At 49.1% G+C, this 17065-nt stretch overlaps 5 protein-coding genes across 5 annotated transcripts; 3 read left to right on the forward strand and 2 right to left on the reverse strand.

The window, feature by feature from the left end:
* Positions 1–332: 332 nt before the first annotated feature.
* On the reverse strand, positions 333–3913 carry KY384_002537 (uncharacterized protein; the record flags this gene model as incomplete). Its single annotated transcript, XM_044811060.1, has 2 exons — positions 333–791; positions 872–3913. The coding sequence occupies 2 exons, from the start codon at positions 3911–3913 to the stop codon at positions 333–335; spliced, it is 3501 nt and encodes a 1166-aa protein (XP_044671943.1).
* Positions 3914–6275: 2362 nt separating this feature from the next.
* On the forward strand, positions 6276–8506 carry KY384_002538 (uncharacterized protein; the record flags this gene model as incomplete). The annotated part of the gene is made up of 3 exons (XM_044811061.1): positions 6276–6287; positions 6492–6537; positions 6588–8506. The coding sequence occupies 3 exons, from the start codon at positions 6276–6278 to the stop codon at positions 8504–8506; spliced, it is 1977 nt and encodes a 658-aa protein (XP_044671944.1).
* Positions 8507–9598: 1092 nt separating this feature from the next.
* KY384_002539 (uncharacterized protein) lies at positions 9599–11911 on the forward strand (the record flags this gene model as incomplete). Its single annotated transcript, XM_044811062.1, has 1 exon — positions 9599–11911. The coding sequence occupies one exon, from the start codon at positions 9599–9601 to the stop codon at positions 11909–11911; it is 2313 nt and encodes a 770-aa protein (XP_044671945.1).
* A 421-nt stretch (positions 11912–12332) lies between these two features.
* Positions 12333–13080, forward strand: KY384_002540 (uncharacterized protein; the record flags this gene model as incomplete). Its single annotated transcript, XM_044811063.1, has 2 exons — positions 12333–12764; positions 12829–13080. The coding sequence occupies 2 exons, from the start codon at positions 12333–12335 to the stop codon at positions 13078–13080; spliced, it is 684 nt and encodes a 227-aa protein (XP_044671946.1).
* A 781-nt stretch (positions 13081–13861) lies between these two features.
* On the reverse strand, positions 13862–16908 carry KY384_002541 (uncharacterized protein; the record flags this gene model as incomplete). The annotated part of the gene is made up of 2 exons (XM_044811064.1): positions 13862–16629; positions 16728–16908. 2 exons carry the CDS (start codon positions 16906–16908, stop codon positions 13862–13864), a joined length of 2949 nt encoding a protein of 982 aa, XP_044671947.1.
* Positions 16909–17065: the final 157 nt, after the last annotated feature.

Here is a 17065-nt window from a genome sequence, read left to right on the forward strand (position 1 = left end):
GTGTTCAAGATTCTGCAATTGATGGTCGTTTTCAGAGATACCACTATGCCTTGCGTGGCGAAAGGGAGGTTGAAGTACCTGAAGGAAGTAGCTTGAGTACAAGTCCTGCAGATTTGGTGAATGCAGTTTACCACGTTATGAATGCGAAAAGTCCGTGCTACAAGATGATGTTCCTTTATTTGACAGAAATCTTTAACTTTATGGCTCCGTGGAATAAGTATATACATAAACAGCCTCTCTCTGTCTCTGAATGCTATCTATTATCATTTTACATAACTTCGTATGCATTTCTTGCCGTCTCTGCTCTACACCACAGGATGACCACAGATGTTCTAAAGCAAAAACATCCCAACCGATCCCATAAGCAACCATCCAAACCATTTCTTCAGTCTAACCTCGGCCCTACCGGAGCCTCCTGTGAAGGTCGCAGGTCCCGTTGGTAACGGTATCACACTGCTACTTCCCATATGTATCCCGTCACCGCCTACAGTAATCGGCGTCCCACTGACTGTAGCTGCGGGACCACCTTGGCTAAGGGTAGTCCCTCCAACAACAACATCGCCGTCACTTTCAACAGTGAGGATCTGCCCATCAGTGGTCATAGTGGTTGGAGTTATGGCCCCGGCTTTATTGGAGGCTGGAGTCGCGAAGGCATAGGTCGAGGAACCGACAACAAGGCCACCTGAAGCAAGGGAGATGGGGGTTCCGTTGCTGTCTGTGAGAGGCGCACCATTAATGGAGAGTGTAGAGCCCGAAATTAAAACTTGCGAGTTACCAATCGGCGTGAACGTCTCCCCGGCTGCGGTTAGTGGACCAGATGAGTTGCCGGCATTAGGGGGGAAGTGGCAAGAGGAATAGTGGAGGTGCCCACTACGAGTGCGGAGGCCGAGGGGGCAAGAGAGTAGGGTGTACCACTTATGGTGACGGCTGGTGAACCTGGGAGAAGGGTTGTACCAGCGATGGTGTAGCCGCCGTTGGGTGCCTGGACTAGGCTCTGGCCTGCTGCGATGAGAATGGGGGGAGATGATGGTGAGACCTGGTTGACGGGGACGGTGTTAGTGCCAATGACCAGGGCTGAAGGGCCAAGAGAGACAGGAATTGAGTTGCTGATGGTGATGGGTGCATCACCCGCGTGCAGAATGTGACCGCCGATTGAGACGCCGTCAGGTAATGGAACGATATTTTGACCTGCCACATTTGTGCTTGGAGGTGGTGTAATTTGAGGAAGACTGAACGCTTGATCATTGACGTGAATGCTGTTGGAGGCATCAAGAGAGTACGTAGAGCTAGATACCACAACAGGGGGTCCGCCTTGCTGGAGAGGCTTATTTTGAATTTGGTATGCGCCATTGCTGACTTGTACAATCTGTCCACCAGGAAGAGTAGTTACTGCTGATGGTGCATTTGCTGGCAATTGGATACTCGGTTGCTGTTCCCCTGTACCTACTGCACTGTGGGGCACAACGTAAGCCGGCTGTCCTCCGACTAATTTGGGCGCTGCATCATTTCCAGTTGGCAGTGGAATACCATCAACATATACTCGACCATCTCCGTTGTTCACGATTGTATGTCCTGAAGCAACATTCGTAGCAGCTACTGGTGGGGGCTCAAACGTCTGTCCATTGACAATGGCGTTACCTTGCGGATTGACCTGTACCGTAGACCCTTCGACTATTGCAGAAGGTCCTCCTGGACTGAAAATCTGATCTCCGACCTGCTGCTTTCCATCTGGCAAACTCACAATTGGCTGGCCGTTGACAACCGCAGCCGGTTTAGCAGGTATTTGAGGGACCTCAAAAGTATTGCCGCCGATAACGACATTTTGAGGTTGCGAGGGAGGCTGTGATTGTCCAGCGGAGTTTCCTTGAGCATCGGAACCACCTGCACCACCTTGAGGAGAGCCTTGCGGTTTATTTGGTGCGGGTTGTTGTTGCGCTGGCAGAGAAGCGCCTGCGTTGATCTGCGGATCGCTATTCGCCGCCCCTTGTTGTGGTAATTGATTTTGTCCGGGCTGCTGTCCTTGAGAACCTGATTGTGGTTGAGCTTGAGCTTGGTTTGGCTGAGGCGCAGGATTCTGCGCTTGCGGCTGCGCGTTTGATGGGTCATTAGCAGCTGGTGATAGAGCTTGCTTCAATTGACCCATCTGCGCATTGTTCAAATTATTAGGGTCTGCATTACCCTTATTCTGGTCTGTGTTGCCATTATTAGGGCCGAATTGAAGGGCAGGCTGCGAGTCACTAGGCTTTGTTGAAGGGTCTGCAGGCTTCTGAGGGTCTGCAGGTTTCTGGGGGTCTGTGGGCTTCGGAGGATCTGCAGGCTTCTGGGGGTCTGCAGGCTTCTGGGGGTCTGCAGGCTTCTGGGGGTCTGCAGGCTTCTGAGTTGGATCATTTGGAGCTTTGCTACCACCTGGTTGTGGGGTTGGCGCAACTATCGGCTGGTCAGGAACAGACGCAGGTACTGCCGCAGCAGCTGGAGTCTGCGCAGGAGGAGCCAGAAGCGTCTCTTTACCCTGGCAGTCTTTGCAATCGCCCGGTTTTTTGGGTAGATCCGGCATTACCTGATTTGGGTCTCCGGCTACTTGGGTAGCTCCAGCAAGGGCTCTGGGTGGATCAAGACCGGTAAAGTAGTACGGGTCTGTGCAATCATGCCATGATGGATCCAAGTCGAGTACTTTTTGAGGGACTGCCAACAATGGGCGATATGGTTCGCCAGGTGCGGGTTTGTACCAATCAGCTTCCATGATTTCCCTTGAAGGACAGGGAAGATCAGCAAAATCGAAGACTTTCGTTGCCGTCTGTGGTAGGTTATAGCCTGGTCCTAAAACATGGCCCTGTACGGTAGAAAGCTCTCCCGGAGTGAATGCTAACATAGTGCTATGAATAGTACCAACTCCCCGGTGTCCACAAAAGTCTTTTGCTTCTAGATCGGTAAATGCAACGTAGATCGATGGAGAGATGAAAGTGTGGCCATCGGAGACTATAACACTATCGTGTCCAGTTTCCCCCTGTGACTTGGTGCCATTTATGCCTAGGGGTGCTTTTTTGATAAGTTTTGGACGCGCCCTTATAGACACTGGAGGCGAAGTGATCGTCGAAGTATCTTTGGATTTATCTGCACTCAGAGGTCTCGTAGTAGTCACTGAGGGCATATCCGTGCCCTCACCATCATCTGCCCAGGGGTTCACCAAAGCCTGTTTAATAGTAATGCCGTTGATCGTCATAATTCTAGCCGTAGTTTTAGTTCCCACATAAATATCAAGCGGATTTGTCACGGTGCCCCAAAAGATTTCGCCGCCCTCGTCCGTCATCGCCCCTTCAAGAACGGGGTTCACTTTATCACCTATAATCGATAGGCACGATTCGTCCGCATCTGGTTCTGGCCAGTAGTAAACATCAACATTTGGTCCAAACAGTTGGCACGAGCCGCAACCGCAGTCACTTGTAGAAATTGGAATCGGCGGATGAGTCACAACCCTGGTACCGGGCGGATAAGTAGATATCTCGTTCGAGCGCCAAGTGACTTCTTGGCTGTCAAAAGTGTCGGTGAGAGTTGTTGTTTTCGAGGTAAGAAGATCTGTAGCATATGAAGCGTAATACAAATTCTGGTCGGACACGCACTGGGAGCCCCTCATGTAAGACTTAGCGGCAACGCTCAAAGAAGAACTTTCGGGCTCAACTGCCAAGCCTCTACAGGATGTCAGGTTGAAACCAAGGTCATCGAAGCAAGGGTCTTCCTGCAATGCATAGTTGGTCCCGTTCGGACCAAACCACTTTTTGCGTGCCTCAGCCTTTGTCAGATCGGACTGACATGTGGGATCCCACAGTATGCATTGTTCTTTAATCCTGGTAGTAGCAACAGCTGGTGTTGTTGAGGTGTTACTTGAGGTCTTGTTTTGGTTCTGTAAGTCTAGCATCGCAGCGTAGTAGCAGGCGGGGAGTGGGCATTTCACTGAGATTGCAGTAGGGATGAGAGGTTTGGAGTTGCTGCTACCACCGGAGGGCGGGGGGGTTTGCGAGGGGATTGGGCGTAGGCTGGACGCTGGTGATCCAGTAGTAAGATAATAAGGGGTGTTTGCTGTGGAACTGGCACCGGAGGTAATCGAGCTCGAAGGTTGCGCGCCTGACGAGGATGACCGAGAGCTGGACGATGGCGAAGATTGGGAGCTTGATGAGGACGAAGCGCTGGATGACGCATTCTTAAGACTCGAGGAGGATGATTCATCCTGTACCTCCCTCCATCTTATCACGCTCACGAAAGTCGTAGGCCCGGTCAGAGGTATTTTCTTGAACTTGTTCATTTGCCATTGTATATCGATCTCCACGGTAGTCGGGCTGGAGAGAGGCACTGACACTGTATACTCGCCCTTTATTATTTGATCGATATCAGGGGTGACGGTGCTGTGAGGTATGTCATCTGGGGCAAATCAACTCTCATTATCATGTACAATGGAGCCCTTTGGAGCGAGACATACCTTGGGCTGGATTGTTCTGTGCGAGAGCAAGGCAAGAAATACAGAACAGCGCAAGTAACGATTGGACGACGCATGCTCGCAGCATCGTATGAGAGGGCGCTCTTTGCAATCATAGGCAATTGAAACAAATGACTGAGAAAGAAAAGAACGCACAAGGAGAGCGTGTGAAGCCAACAAACAAGATAGTCCATGTCATGTTCGGGCTGATCGATACATTAGATGCCTGTGCCATTGTTACCATTGTGAAATGCTGGCAAACTCCACACGTTTCACGCGCTTTAGCAAGCGGAACTAGAGCTGGGAGACAAATCCTTCGAGCCTGCACGAGCATGCAAGGTACCGGGCTGTGAGGCACAGGTGAGTAAAGGGCTGATTGACGAGGAAGCGGAGGAGGAGGGCGTGTTTCCCCCTCCGCTCAAACTAAGAAGCCAATGAGAGGGAAGGAAAGAAGCACAACATGAGGCGAAGGATCTGACTTGCATCTCGGGACGCCGAGCGTTTATGTCGATGCTCGATAGCTCCACTGCAGCGGCGCAGGTAATATCACAGACATGCGAAAGCGACGTCAATTGGTTTACGCGATGGTAGTGGGTGGTAGTGGAAATATGAAAGGGGCAGAGAAAGAAGGACAAGCAGTGGGGGGGTTAGCTTCTTCGAGGTAAGTGCTGACTCGCATGTTTCACATCGCCGTCGACGGTGCCAAGGCTGCTCCGCCCGGCTGGGGACCCTCGGACGGGAGATCTAGATCAGGTGCAGATAGAGATCTACGATTCGTCAATTATGACTATTAGTCAGCACTCTCTGGTCTGCCCTATGGCGGTCCCGCGCTTGATGTATTTTCGTTTATGTTCAGTCGAGCTAAGGATGACTATTCCCGTTCGCACGTTACTACGTGCGAGGCGGAGGGCAGGAACATTGAAGTTCGTTCGACTACTAAAGTATCGCGTCGGATGGACCTTACACTGCCGTCATAGCTAGCTAAGATACGCTTCAGGCAGGTCTTTACGAATCATGACACAGTCTTTGAATAATGCTAGAGATGGGAGCCGTAATTACAGGCCGATCTTATGAGCGGTTTCCTTACGCTCAACACAGAATTAGCTGACTAGACTCGCGATGAGAGGTTTGATGGCAGCAGGGATAATAGCAAATTCGAAGGATGCGTTTACTGAAGCGGTACAGATGGGCCACCGTCTGTAAATTGCTTTCGCGTGCCCGGTGCACCAGGGAGTTGAGCTGCACTTTCAACAATAAAGACCTGGAGGATCCTGTATGAACTACCCAAGGTAGGTAGCTTACCGTAGCTCACCTTACGTCTAATGCTCATTTGCTCGGCCGGGCCGCTCGGCGGCTCTTAGACTTTGTTTAAACGTCAACTCCATCTTTGTGAAGCTGTCTATCCAAACATCGTTGCATAAGTTCGAGTATATACAGATATTGCCGTGTAACAAGTTGGCGTCACAAATTTAATCGGCTGTGCTGCTCCCATTGGCTCACCGTTGCAATTGCTTACCTCTAATGGCTTCTGTTAGACAGATTTGATGAGAATTACGAACTGGATTCATTCACTGTTGCATGTTACTACAGTTTCAGAATCATGAGTGACCATTTGGAGCCTTTGCCCTCTTCAATGAATTACTGTGTCTACTTGTCCGCGCCATCATGATGGTCACTTCACCTACATTTTTTTAGGAAGTAGGCCTCCAACACATTGCCGCACTTTGAAAGCAGCAATCGCTTTTGCAACAAAGCCTCACAAAGATATATGTGAACGGGGGCTGATTGGACCACGTATCACGCCAATATGACAATTGAGGTCAGTGTTGTTGAAGTTCGATGCGTGCAACTCCTACGTTCAGCGAGTTGCTTTCCTGTTCCCTTTACCTCTGCGCAGTTCCTTCATACCTCAAGCGCAAATTAATTTTGTCATCATGTATTACCATGAGCCTGTGGCTTTTGCGGAATCAAAGTCATACCACGGAGAAATGTATTGCCAAGATGACTTACCAAATAAATGTAGGCCCACCACAAGCGAGCCAATTCCCGAAAGAGTCTGGGTAACGATGGTGGGTGCCCGAAAAAGCAGCTTAAATATTTTGACTGATATAGGCTTAAGACAGCTTTCTTTTTGCCGATCGAAAGCTTGTTCTTGCAGTTGATACAACCAAGGAGGCATTGCTAGAGCATGAGGATCTTGACGGGGACGGGCTAATCACCGTAGAAGACACCGGGCCGAAGGTGACTTCCAGAATATTACCTAACTCACCTGGCAATGCGAAGCTGACTCTGTACAAGTGCTTTGTTACTTCTAATTTATCACCTGACGACAATCAGGTTGTTTGTATTAAGGGAAACTATGCACTAGCAAATCTTTTGCAGGAGCTTTTTCTTGCTGAAAAAAGGGGTCAGAAGTACCTCGAGGTCAACACTGGCCATTTGAGTGAGGACCCCATCCGGCGGCTGGAGCGACTCATCAAGGGTTCTTGGTGGGACAACCTCACTAGAACTACTGACGCGGCGGGGGTCGCAAAGGCAACGTTGGACTCGAAGACAAAAGGGACTGAGGAATCTCCTCGAAGAATCTACATCCCAAGTGGAGCTCCAGAGCAGTACACCTATTTCAAGCGCCTTTCGGAAGAAAATCCAAGCATGCATCTAGACGTGCAAAAGCTTCCCGATGGCGGACTTGATTCGGATTTCATCCACAGCCTCAATGCAAAGCCTGGTCTCCTTGCTCTTGACATGAAACAAGATCCAAAAATCAAAGGGGCTCTCACAGGGACTCCGTTTATCGTACCTGGCGGTCGCTTCAACGAGCTATATTATTGGGATACAGCCTTCTGTGCCTGGGGTATGATGGAAACCCATGTCGAAGTGGTCAAGTCGATTATTAAACATTTCGTATTCGAAATAAAGCACTACGGCAAGATCTGTAATGCAAATCGCTCCTACTATCTTGGGAGATCACAGCCCCCTTTCCTCACGGATCTTGCTTTACGAACGTATAAGACCTGTCAACACGAGGTTGACGCCAAAGATCGTCTGCGCCTTGCACTGCTTGCTGCTATAAAAGAATACAACGAGTATTGGATGGCACCACCTAGACATGATATTTCCTCAGGACTCAACACATACAGACCAATCGGTGTAGGCTTTCCCCCCGAATGCGAACTCGGTGCCTTCAATCATATTCTCGCACCCTATGCAAAAAGATACGACATCAACATTGAGCAATTTATTACGAAATATGATACCGGTGAGATCTCAGAAGCGGAATTGGATACATTTTTCCTTCACGATCGAGCCGTTCGTGAATGTGGTCATGACACTAGCAACCGAGTCGAAAGCGTGTGTGCAGACATGGGAACGATCGACTTGCAATGTCTTCTTTATAAGTACGAGAAAGACATCGCCTGGGCTATACGCAGCATTTTCGATGATCAACTTTCCGTGCCAGCCGACTTTAGTTCCTCGAACGAGGGTCAAGTGAGTATTGAAAAGTCTGCCAAATGGGATCGGGCGGCAAGAAAACGAAAAGAGTCAGTCAACCAGTACTGTTGGAACGAAGAAAAGGGCATGTACTTTGACTTCAACATTCGAACCCGTAAACAAAGTGATCACGAATCGGTCACAATGTTGTGGCCTCTGTGGTGCGGCATTGCAAGCGCGCAACAGGCAGGCAAGCTTGTAGAGAAAGGGCTGCCTCATTTTGAATGCATTGGTGGACTGTCAAGTACAACAGAGAAGTCTCGTGGTCTCGTTGATGATGCGAATCCACAGAAGCAGTGGGACTACCCTCACGGCTGGCCTCCGCATCAAATGCTTGCTTGGGAAGGTCTGAAGCAGTATGGGTACCACGAAGAGGCTGAACGCTTGATATATCGCTGGCTCCATATGGTTCTCAAGGTCTTTGTTGATTATAATGGTACGGTTGTGGAGAAGTACAACGTCACGACTCTCGACGCACCACAAAAAGTAGACGCGGAGTATGGAAATCAGGGACTGAATTTTAAATACGCACCACAAGAAGGGTGAGACTCCCCTCCCGGCTTCCATGCCCTGAATTAATGGCGGACTAATAAAGCTCATCAGTTTCGGGTGGACTAACGCGAGTATCATATATGGCCTGTCCCAGCTCAACGTGCATGCGAGACGTGCCCTCGGAGTCTGTGCGCCATATGAGACGTATGCTAGAGCAGTAAAAGACATTTGAGGCCTATTAAAAGGGCTATTTCTTGGAAAGAAGAAGAAGAAAATGATTAAATGGATTGGATCATCATAGGTATGACAGATTTCATTGAAAACAAGCTGGTGATACAGTCACCTTGAAGTGAGTTGACATTCTTGATTCATACACACATTCATAGGTCAAATCATCATTCGATCTCCTATTATACAAATTTCGACAGTGATGTCTTGCGTAACCAGTGGTGCTTTGTAATTTCGTGAACCGTGCCGACCATGACCTCGTAATAAGAATGTGTTTCCCCCAACCTGGCCCACTTGGCCGCCATCAAGTAGCATTCTTGCACACCCTTGCTAGTGAATATAAGTATTCCGTTGTTCTCAACATGGGATTCCCGTACGTGAGGATTGTAACTTCACTCCCTTCTCCATCTCGCGAGCCGCTCATTCTCCCTTAGCTTGTCCTCCAACGCATTGTGTGCAGCTATGCATTTCTGTTTGTACTCCTCCGTATTTGGTTGACCCGCTTTGGGCGCTGCTTGTTCCGACCCCGCTGATGTATCCTTTGGCGGATTTCTCCCATCAGGAGTGTTCAGCTTCTCCGAGCCAAGAATGTTGAAAGCTCCGTCCTTAGAACTTGTATCTGCCATTTTGAAGGCTTATGAAGGTAGCAATGGGTATGTTGTTTCGAAGACGATGTGCCTAAGGAAACAGAGGGTTACAGTGTGTTTGTGTCAAAGATGAAAAACCCCTCTTATACAAAAACAAATGGCGCTTACAAAAGGCGTCCTTGATATTGGCATGTGGGGCAATGGCCTGCAACGTCATCTGGTATTAATACAGCACCGCTAGGCGACTCACTAACATAGACCGTAAAGTATCTGTACCGACAAAATTATCTTGTGCCTTGATCACAGACATAAAGCCATGCAGGGCTAGGACATGATCAGAGGATGGACGCTTCGGAAGGATGTAAGCCTCTGCAAAGGCATCAAGAACAGATATTTCGCATCTATATCTCCTGCTGTGACGACGATACAGCACCGTGCGTTCGCCCCTACGAGCGGTCAGAAAAGGGTCGACGACGAGACTCTCCGTAAAGTGTTCGATTCGAGATTGTTTTGGAATGAATTCGGTCAAACCTCGAAGAATATCAAATCCTCAAAAGGTCTCTTTCAGAATCGATATTTGATAAGGCCTACTGGCTTTCATAGCTTCGCACGCGATATACAGGAAAAGTGCCGGGATATCGTAGACGATGTGCTACGAGCTTCGTCGACTGAGGAGTACAACGCTCTTCCTCGAAAGCTAGACCTTTTGAGTGATTGTCTCTGTCGAGTACTCGATCTTGCCGACTTCGTCCGCAATACTCATCCCAATACTGAATGGCAGCGGAGCGCTGCAAACGCGCACGCACACCTTTGGGAGTATATGAATATCTTGAACACCACACCAGGTCTTCATTCTCAGCTCAAAAAAGCCTATGCTTTTCACGATACAAATCTATCGTGGAATGAAGAGGAAACGTGTGTGGCTCGCAATCTACTTAAAGATTTCTCTCAATCAGCCATTGATCTACCTGCAAAGGACAGACAACGCTTTATAGATCTTTCAAACAGATCCAAATATCTAGGTATCCAATTTACCCAGAATATGATGCCTCAAGAGCCCTATGTTCGCTTCCGCAAGGAAGCAGGGGAAGGCTTGGACCCAGTCATTTTACGAAGATATACTTCGAGAATGGGCAATGTATCCTTGCCATTGACCAATGATATCCTTTATGTTGCTCTTGGATCTATCCATAGCGAGCAAATAAGAAAGACCATCTACACAAACATGAAGACTGTGGCACAGCCTCAATTAGACGTGCTCTCCGAACTGTTAAAGACTCGCACTGAATTGGCTAGCTTGTCGAAGTTTAAAGGTTACGCAGAGATGACCCTCGTGGACAAGATGGCGAAGACTCCGGAAGCGGTCAATTCTTTTCTTGCTGCTCTGAGCTCAGATAACGCCCCTGGCGTGGCTAAAGAGCTTAGAGCTCTGATGGCAAAGAAGAGCTCAGATGGAACGACTTCGTCATTGCAGCCATGGGATATCTTGTACTATGAAAATCGAATAAGGGACGATCTGGATCAGAAGCAAAATGAAGCCGATAATTTCTCTGCCTACTTCTCACTCGGGACCGTCATACAAGGCCTTTCGCGCCTCTTCGACCGGCTTTATGGTATACGCCTAGTTCCCCGCGAGACAGAATCGGGAGAGACATGGTACAACGACGTTCGTCGCCTTGACGTTGTCAATGAGGGCGGTAACCAGATCGCTGTTCTGTACTGTGACTTATTCGAACGGGATGGAAAAACCTCGAACCCCGCGCACTTCACTCTTCGCTGCTCTCGTGAAATATCTGAGGAAGAAGCTGCAGCTAGTACGCCTTTAAAAGATGATGGAATGGCGCGAGCTACGTCCTCGTCCAGTGGAAAACTTTTCCAATTGCCTACGATTGCTCTCATTTGCAACTACGCGCAGGCGCTCCATCCGGAAAAGCCAACGCTGCTCTCGTTTCGTGATGTGCAGACGCTCTTCCATGAAATGGGGCATGCACTTCATTCGATAATGGGGCGAACATCATTGCACATAGTCTCAGGTACCCGATGTGCAACAGATTTTGCCGAACTCCCATCTGTGCTTATGGAGAGCTTCGCGTCTGATGAGTCGGTACTTGGTCTCTTTGCGCGCCACTGGAAAACCGATGCACCTCTACCTTTTTATCTAATACGCGATTTACTCGAGCGACGAAGCCGGGAGCAAGGTTTGTCTACAGAGTCGCAGATTCTGTACAGCTTGTTGGATCAAGCTTATCATTCCTCACTTCCCGCTAACCAAGACTTTGACACGACGAAGACTTTCTACGATATCTACGATAGGTATGGAAGTATTCGCGAGCCACGAGATATATCTCCACAAGGTTTCTTGGGCCATTTTGTGGAGTACAGCGGCACGTACTATAGTTATCTCTTCGACCGTGCAATTGCCGGAAAAATCTGGCGAGAAGTTTTCCAAGGTGGACAGAACGGTGGTGCAATCAATAGAGAGGCAGGTGAGAAATACAAGAACGAAGTTTTGAGATGGGGTGGATCCCGTGATCCTTGGGCGTGCGTGAGTGGTGTGCTTGGTGACGAGAGACTCAAGTATGGCGGTAAGGAGGCGATGGAGCTGGTTGGACAATGGGGCGTCAAAGATTATCCCAGCTACTAAAAAGCGGTAAAAAGCTTTGCACAAGCAATCAAACAAATAGTCGACTATACGAAAGTCATCTCTTCATCGACGATTGCGAGACCTTGCAATCCTGTCGTTCGTCCGCTATTCGTCCGGTCCGTTGGCTGCAGGACGGGCACAAGCATTTTTCCCCTGTTACGCCCACCTGATTTCAACGTTGTATTCATGAATTGCCTGCAGCCTGTCGTGGATAGGAGCTTCAAGGGGGAATAATGATCTCGAATACGAAGTGAACCCGTCTGACCTCATTCGATACGGCCGTTGCAATGCGCGTCATGGGACCCCGCGCAACGAATTCATTACCTTCATAAAGCGCGTTCATGCTTGTATCGCTTCCTTCTCAGATATTAACCCAAGCACATCACACATTTCCAGTACTGTGATCACTGATCAGTGGAAAATGAAACTCATCCTCTTCGGCGCCACCGGCTTCATCGGTGGCGAGATCCTCACCCATGCTCTTGCCAATCCCTCCATAACCTCCCTCATCGTCATATCACGCCGTCAACTCCCTTCGTCGCCTCCAGACGCCAAACTGAAAGTCCTCATCTCCGAGGACATCATTGCCCTTTCTCCTTCCATCCTCTCCGAATGTGCCGACGCGGACGCATGTATCTGGGCAGTTGGCACCAAGCCCTTCGGAGCCACGCTAGAAGATGCAAGGAGATTTGACGTGGAGGGGACTATGAGCGTGGCGAAGAAGCTTGCGGACGTAGCCAATGAGGGTGGGAACAGAGAAGGCAAATTCAGATTTGTGTATACGAGTGGGATTCTCGTTATCAAGGACCAGGAAAGCAGTGTCTGGGTTCTGGGAAAGTTTCGGAAATTGAGGGTATGTGCTGTCTGCCTGCGCCTCAACAATTATGATGGTGGTCGGCTAACAGAATTGTGTAAAGGGCGAAGTGGAGATTGGACTGTCTGCCTTAGGCAAAGAACGTGGGGATGTTCTCGAAACCTACGTCACGAGGCCTGCTTTCGTCTTGAGGAGGACTCTCCTCAGCTCGTTCTGGAGCATCTTTCCGAGTATCAAGGTCGATGAGCTGGCTGCTGCGACGGTGCATTTGGCTCTTGAGGGCAGTCCTGATCAAACGGTGGAGAACGCGACTTTAGCAAAGAGGGGAGCCGAGCTCTTGAAGCAGAAGGTCTGATAGGAGACGCTCTGCGCTTGCAAAGAAAATAATGCGATGTCCATTCACCATACCACTCTAGCTTTGTTAGTAAGGGAATAAAGCTTTGGAGGGCTTTACTTCTAGGTGCTCAAGAAACGTCCTCATGAGCACGATCTGATTGTCCTTGCTCGCCATGCCACTCCCTTGATCTTTCATTATCTTCTCTCGCTCCCGAGCCTATTATGAGAAAGTGTTGAAGGCGACTAGGCTGTCTTTTCAGTCGTCTCAAGGTGAAAGGGGCTATGATCTGATCAGGCTAAGCAGCGTCATTGGATGAACGACATTTCTGCATATGAGAATGCCCCTAAATACGGCGACAGATCATGACGAATATTGAGACGTGCATGTACCAGGATCGAGAAGCTTTGTGTGATCATATCACGAGCTTGACTTTCATGGGATACGATGCAGTTAGAGTATATCAGGATATGTTTCAATATTTCTAGTCGACATATCTCGACCGGTCTGCCACTCTGCCACACAATTCTTATTCAGCAAATATTGATGTATCATTGAATCTAAGTCTGAAGCTGATGCTATTCTCTCTGTCCAGTCATTCAAGCCGAATGTTATACCCAATTTAGTCGTCGCTGCGCCTTCGCAAATTCGTCTCTTGGGTATAATAAATAATGAAGAAATGCCCCCCCTTCCCGTTTGACTCCGGCTACCATTGATCCTTCCTTAAGCAAGATGAAGCTATATCATAATACAAAATATCCTTGCCGTCTAATCTTCGCTCATGCCCAAAGTGTGGGCGGCTTTAGTCGATCTCTACAACTTCATCTTCAGCTTTTCGTTTCCCCTTTCTTGATTGTCCGGCAGCGTGCTCTGCGGCTCTAGAGTAAACGGCATCAAGCCTCTCCATAGCTTCGTGGATACCATTCAGCTCAGTGATGATGCCACCCTTAACACCTCTCCAGCCATTGCCCTTTCCTCTTCGGATATCCTTCGCTTCATCGTAAATAAAAGGAGGCTTGATAGTGTCTTCCGGTATGAACCACATGGCTGTATCTCTTCGCCTCCTCAAGACTATGTCAAACCCACCTACTGGTGAAGTGGCTGAGTAGATAACCTGGTACCATGACTCTGATCGAACCAGTATATTCATATTTGACGATTTTCTTGCAGACTCGAGCCTTGCAAGGGTGAACAGTAGAGACAGCGTTATTTGCATGATTGAGAGGACGTGTGCTAAACCTTTAGTGCGAAAGCGAGAGTTTAGATGATCCAGGATGCGAAGATGAGGATTCGGCTGTAAGAGCGACATCTGAAGCGGACCGTCTGCAGGGAAGTGGATCACAGCCTTGAGTTTTTGTGGATTCTCGAGATAGGTGAAATCGAGAGAGCTTATGGAGATTCGTGTGACGAGTAGTTTGTAGCCTTTAATAATAGTAATGAAATCATGAAGACGTCCTATTCCAGAAATACGCTGAGAAAGCTGTGGTATCACACTCTGTCCAATTTGAGTTTGAAGCTGAAGTGCGAAAGCGCCGGACGAAGGATGGAAGGCAGCTCCAGGCACATTCGCAGCAAGGTCCTTCATATTAGGCAATGGCTGTTCTAAGCACGTCGTCGCTAAATGCACAGCACATGAATGAGAAATACTGAGCCCTTGGTAGTCGAGCTTGACAAGCTCTTGGGCCCACCGAAGATCGAGTGGCTTTGACGTAGTAAGATCTTGTGGATCCTTTTTCGCTGGTAGTCGTAGATAGAGACTTGGACATTGTGGTATCGCATCTAGTGACGTCGCCGCTTGCAACTTATGGGGCATTCGCGTCGAAGCCATATATCGCGAGTCAATGGACTGAGATATCGTGCCAGCCGCGCATCGCTCTACCTCAATCAGATATGAACTCAGAGGCTCCGGCGAGGAGCTAGGCTGAGCAGTGTTGATGCTGTATGCTTTGCGTATCGTCGACTCCAGTGTTGTCTTGGAGCTCTGTTCTCCATCGATTGGGGTTTCAGACGTCTCAACAACCCACCACTGGTCGCCGTCCAAACTTGCCGAAAAGGCGAGGGCCCAACCAGACGCCCAGGAATGCCTTTTGAAGAACTTTATGTGTTGATTACCCTTGGTGAAAAGCCTCTGGATTGTCTCTTGATTTGGTCTTAGTGAAGGTAAAGGATCCCAACCAAGACGGATTGCGCCCGCGCTTACTTCTTCGTGTGTAGTGAGCGCACGGAGGAAGGATAGCTGGCTGGCACCTTCGTTCGCAGGCACTGCAAGCCGATTGAGTTCATATTCTGCGCGGCTACTTAACTTGGAGGAGGGTAGTATCGCGAATCGGCCTGAGACGGGCTCTTGCGAAAGTTTGATAGCTTTTGAGGATGTGAGCTGGACTAGCAGGTACGCCTCGGAAGGCTTGCTGATGCCCTCTTGAGCTTTCAATCGCAGTCGGCCGCTTGAATAAGCTTGTCCACGACGGAGACCGGTAGCCATCTCGGACATGTCCGAGTTTATGTGTCGTGTAATGACTTGTTCAAGAATATGGCGCATCGATATTTCCCCTAATCTGAGATCGACCTGGACATCCGAGACTTCCTTCCCTCCTCGGAACCATCTTACTCCGAGCTTTGGTATCCTTTGCTCTTCATCCGCGTAAGCTATTCGCTTCGTCTTGCCGCGTATAATCCCAATTTCGATCCAATGCTTTGCCCCTTGCCTGTCACACCAATATTGAACGACTACCGATCGTCTCAAGGGTTCAACTTTCAAATGTTCAGCCCAGTGTCCTCTTGCTAATTCCTGTGCTTGATTTCTCAAGATTGTAAGTTTCTGTGTCAACACTATGTTATGAATGTAATCGAAGAGACCAAGAAGGCCGTCTCGACCAAGGGCGTCATTCGCTTTTGCTTCGAACTCGTCTCGTAGTCGCCCTGCTGGCAACGATGTAACCATTGGTGAAAACGTGAAGCGCAAATCGATGAAGTAGAGCTGCTTAGAGGTGTCCTCATCAGCTATAGATAAATCGACTTCAAACTCCTCCGAGACTCGGAAAGTGGCTCTGCCAGACGAAATCGAAAAATCTCTCAGATTTGAAGGAATCTTTTCGTGTAGGCGAAGGCGAATCGACAGAAGGGTATTGATTCTTCGGAGATTTTCCAACATTCGTGGAGGCGTTAGCGCTTCTGCAGGTAAATAGGTAAGATCTGGTATCCATGAAGCACGTCCAAGCGACAGGATCTCGAGGGCAGTATTTGTGTCCGGCGAGGGTTCCTTGATTGTTGCCAACTTCCTCTTCAATTCCCCCATCCAGTCAACGGCACTCTGAAAAGCCGTCTGTTTATCTGTGAGCCATACGCGCAGATCTATGACTTTACTGATGTTATCGGCATGGCGCGCCCAACGTGAGAGGACCAGAAGCTTGATGAATTGCGCTCTTCTGCTGTTTGCAAGATCGAACATACGGACCTTCTTCTGCACATTAGGGGGATATTCATCTGCTTTGGCGGATCCCTTCGCGTTATTCACGTTGCCATTTGACTGGGGTGGGACAACTTGGATCTCAGACATTTCGGAGATGGTATCTTGTAGATTGTTGAAGGTCTCTTGCACGAGTCTTTCAATTAAGGATGCGATGGGGCGATAACTCATTGTTATGTGGTTGATCTCGGGGGGAGCTGACCATAGCGGTTCTGCAACGCATCACTGCTACGATGCTCTCGTCCCTCGTGCTGCTCTTCTGACTGGTCTAACGCCAGGCCGTTCGTCAACACTCCATTAGACAGTGAATGGACTCCGTTGATCTTTGGGACATCTCCATTTGGGACAGCCATGGCGTGGTCTTGAGGAGCCTTGTGATTCATTGCTTTTACAGAGCCGATGCTACCTCTACCATGTGCCGGCTGTCCAGTGAGTCCAGGCATCCTCTCGGCCGCCCCATCAGCCTGCGCTTGACCACCAACAGTCGCCTCATTCCCTTTTTTCACACCCTCCACTTCCCCCAGTTCCCCTCCCGACTCC

This window comes from Bacidia gigantensis, assembly GCF_019456465.1.
Source record: "Bacidia gigantensis strain McMullin 20006 chromosome Unknown contig_156, whole genome shotgun sequence".
Classification (NCBI taxonomy): domain Eukaryota; kingdom Fungi; phylum Ascomycota; class Lecanoromycetes; order Lecanorales; family Ramalinaceae; genus Bacidia; species Bacidia gigantensis.